General features: G+C 38.0%; 1 protein-coding gene across 1 annotated transcript in view; it reads right to left on the bottom strand.

Annotated features, from left to right (window-relative positions):
* Positions 1-930: 930 nt before the first annotated feature.
* Positions 931-3907, bottom strand: part of MIER3 (mesoderm induction early response 1, family member 3) — a gene marked incomplete at its 5' end in the record, with an annotated part of 12055 nt that continues 9078 nt past the window's right edge. Inside the window, 3 exons of the mRNA XM_008937875.1 lie at positions 931-1647; positions 1735-1880; positions 2338-2465. Coding sequence (XP_008936123.1) covers positions 1190-1647; positions 1735-1880; positions 2338-2465 — 732 coding nt within the window. The remainder of the gene's footprint in view (positions 1648-1734; positions 1881-2337; positions 2466-3907) is intronic.

Raw genomic sequence — 3907 nt, 5'->3', positions numbered from 1 at the left:
TGACTCTCCCACGAGAACTGGAACAATCATTTGCAAGACAATCCTCCTGGATGGCTAAATTGCACTCAATGCTCAAAATAAAAAATTTACTGAGGTTAAACACTTGCTTTTATGGGAAACATTTTTACTCGTCCTTTCCTACGTGACCAAGGTAGCGAAGTGCCATCTTTGAGCCAAAACAAATAAATGCAACCCATGCTAAAGAAAAAACTTTCCAGTACATACTTCAAGGTTCTACTATTCCTATATCAACTAGATAGTCCCTCAAAACGGTAACATTTTGAACTGCTGTGCTCCAAACAACTTAAGATGTCTCCCAAATGTACACTGTTTGTTAAGTGGTAAATCCTAGTGTGCAGACTTTAGCTTTATGCAGTATCAGCTGCCTTAGGAAAGTTAAGGTACATGATTACATCACTCTTCAAAGTCGTGGACAAAACCCATCTGAATACAATATAGCCTAAACCACCATCTGTTTAAGCCACGAAGTAAGTTCAAAGTACACAGACCCCTACAGCAGCATAATTACTTCTGTGTAAGATAGCCACAGCCTATGGTTTTGCAACAGCATCAAAGTGTAGGTCTTCACACTCTACTCATGTAGTCAAGTCCCTTGCGCTAGCTTCCGCCAAGATGAATTTGCTGTTCTGTGAACTGAAGTGCTCTAGTTTAGTATCACATGAGAGAAGGTTCGATTTAAAAAACATCCTTGTATGTTTGTGCAGTTTAAATTAAAGAAACCCACCCCTGCCTTGACAAGAAAAAAAAAAATGCTACATTGAGCAGGGATCAGGATGGGTACCTGTAAACATTGTTATTCCACTGCATCTATTACGGCAAAAGTAACTTAGACTAAAAAGCCATTCCAACCCTTTCAGAACTTCTGTGCTGGTTTTGAAATGGTGGCCTCCATCTACAGGCTTTAAAAAAAAACTGAAGCAGAGCTTAAAGCTGCACTGCAGAGTTCTTGTAGTCCCAAACTCTGCCGAACATCCTATGACATTTCCACATTTATGGACTGAAAAAAAGAAATTACTCTTGATAAATCAAGATATAGTTCTATACATACAAAGACATCACTGATGTCATAAAGTTCAAACTTCCAGTGAAAGACTAAGCAAACCTGATAGCTCCCATCAAGTTTACTACTACTGCATAAAGTACCCACTGTTTGTTTAGTTTTCCACAATCATTCCGAGTGAAGGGCAGCATGTTGATGAAGAGCGTGGGTATTGATAAAACCGTTTGTCTCATTTGCAGATAGACTGCTGAAGTCAGCCACTGAAACAGCCATTTTGGCACTGGTAATATGGTGTGTGTGGTTCTCAAAGTCCACACCAAGGTTATTTACAGACACGTCATTCATGAAGGACTCTGGGACAGCAATTCCCATTTTCAACCTCTTCGCAGGTCTTTCTGTCTCCTCACTGCACATGTTCATTGGGTTTAGTTCCGAATGATAAAAGCCCGTCTCAAATAAATTAAAACAATCACTTTCACCATTGCTAGGCAAGTTGAGCAACTCTTCCGTTCCAACAGGCACATGATTAACTGGTGCTCGAGGCAAGCTGTCCATAGGAGGAAAGGTGTCATCCAGGCAGCTCACATCTGAAGAGTGGCAGACCGTAGCTACACTATTTGTCAATGCTGAAAAACAGACGGACACAAATGCCAATGAAATAGTTGTTTGCATAGTTACAACAAAGAGGGTTTGGGGTTTTTTTCTTGATTTACCTGTCAGCTCGTTGGCAGTGATAGAGTTCAGAATGCTTAGCTGTTGATCAGGAATATTTTCTGTCCTAGTATTGGATGTTAAAGCTGAAGAATGCACTGCTCCACCAAGGGCTTCTGCTTCATCTACCAAACGATCCATGTAGTCCCTAAAAGAATATTGCATCCATAATGCATTATTTAACTGGAAAGCAAAGCCTAAAACCAATGATGGATTTCATTTCAGTTGCCATAGACACTTCAGCATTAAAGTGCAATGTCAGAAGGAGAAAAGTTAACATCTTCTATGTTTAAGATTTGCAACAGAAAACATATTCCAATAACGTTTTACTTACGTAACTCCTGGATGATGATTGTATCTCTTCTTTCCAAATCTTGTTTGCTGAGCAAAGTAATCACATCTACCAAACGATCCATGTAGTCCCTTAAAGAATGTGGTATTCGTAATGAGTTATTTAACAGGAAAACAAGGTCTAAAAGTGATGATGAATTTAATTTCAGTTGCCATAGCACTGAAGCATTACACTGCAATGACAGGAAGGAAAAAAAAAATTTCTATGTTTACGATTTGCAACAGAAAACACATTCCAGGAACATTTTACTTACGTAACTCCTGGATGATGGTTATATCTCTTCTTTCCAAATCTCGTTTGCTGAGCAAAGTAATCGTAACGTTCTGACTTTTTCCACATGTAATAGAAAGCCACACACTCAGCAACTGTTCTGGTTCTTACCTAAGGGTAAGGAGAATTGACAAAATTAACGCAAAGTCTTACTATTTGTCATCTCCTCAACTCCCATTCCTGCAATAGAATCATAAAATCATACACACTCAGCAACTGTTCTGGTTCTTATCTTAAAGGCAACAAGAATAATTGACAAGCTTAATACAAAGAATTGTGTTTTGTCATCTCCCCAGTCCCCATATTCCTGCAATATTGTTAGTTTTACTGTTCTAGTATCTGGAACAAACCAATTAAATCAGAAGACTTGAAAAGAGATCTAGTGTTTCAAATTTCTTTACTGAGAAGGTGGTTCAAACATTGGAACAGGTTTCCTAGAGAGTTGGTTGATGCACCAAGCCTGTTAGTGTTTAAGAGGCATTTGGACAATGCCCTTACTAAAATGCTTTAGCTTTTTGTCAGCCTGGAGTGGTCAGGCAGTTGGACTAGATGTGATCATTTTAAGTTCCTTCCAACTGAAATATTCTAAGTATTAAATCTGTTCTATTGCATGCATTATTGTAGGTTTTTTTGTTGTTGTTGTTTGGGGTTGGCTTTTTTGTTTACCTAGATTGAAATCTGCATCTATATCTGAAGCATTTCAATTCATAACCTATATAACAATTTTTTAAACTCTAAGACAGACTCTCTCAAGATGGAAAAAGTTGAGCAAATCAATGACCTAAGAGAAGTGAAGCGGAAAAGACTTTAGGCACTTAGAAAAATTCTAGTCCACAGTGACAGACAGATCCACTCACGTGCTTTGCTGCATGTTTGAAAAAATATCTTTAAATTATTTCTTCGTATCTCCGGTGAATTACTGTTATTGGTAAGGTCTGTTTAAAGTTTGAAACATCCAAATATTTATCATATGACAGGTTAAGCCAAGTGTTGAGCGGGACTATCTGACTGTTGTTGAACAGTGACCCCAACCCTATAAAGTTTACCTGAAATACAACAAAAACATCAGTTTCCTAAAGAAAAAAAATGTTGTGGTTTAACCCCAGCCAGAAAGTAAGCACCACACAGCTGCTTGATATCTCCATATCTCCTCCCTGGGTGAGATGGGGGGAAGAATTGAATTGGATGAATAAAAGTGAGAAAACTTGTAGGATGAAATGAAGACAGTTTAATAACGAATTTAAAAAAGAAAAAAAAAAAAAAACAAACAACAACGAACAAACAAACAAAAAAAAACCACCACCACAAAACAAAACAAACACCTCACAATTGCTCACCACCAACTAACACCCAGCCAGTGCACAAGCAACAGCGGTCTTCAACCTCAAACATCACCTCCCACAGCCGTGGTATAGAAATACTATACTTCTAGGAGAGGCAAACTAAAGTATAACATAAATAGATAAATGGAAGTAATGTCAACATAAGTCTATTTCAGAGATAATATATTGACTCATCTTGCAACATCTATCTTTACCTCTGACGTCATTGAA

This window comes from Merops nubicus, unplaced genomic scaffold (genome assembly GCF_000691845.1).
Source record: "Merops nubicus isolate BGI_N331 unplaced genomic scaffold, ASM69184v1 scaffold12963, whole genome shotgun sequence".
Classification (NCBI taxonomy): domain Eukaryota; kingdom Metazoa; phylum Chordata; class Aves; order Coraciiformes; family Meropidae; genus Merops; species Merops nubicus.
This window is presented reverse-complemented; position numbering and strand designations above follow the sequence as displayed.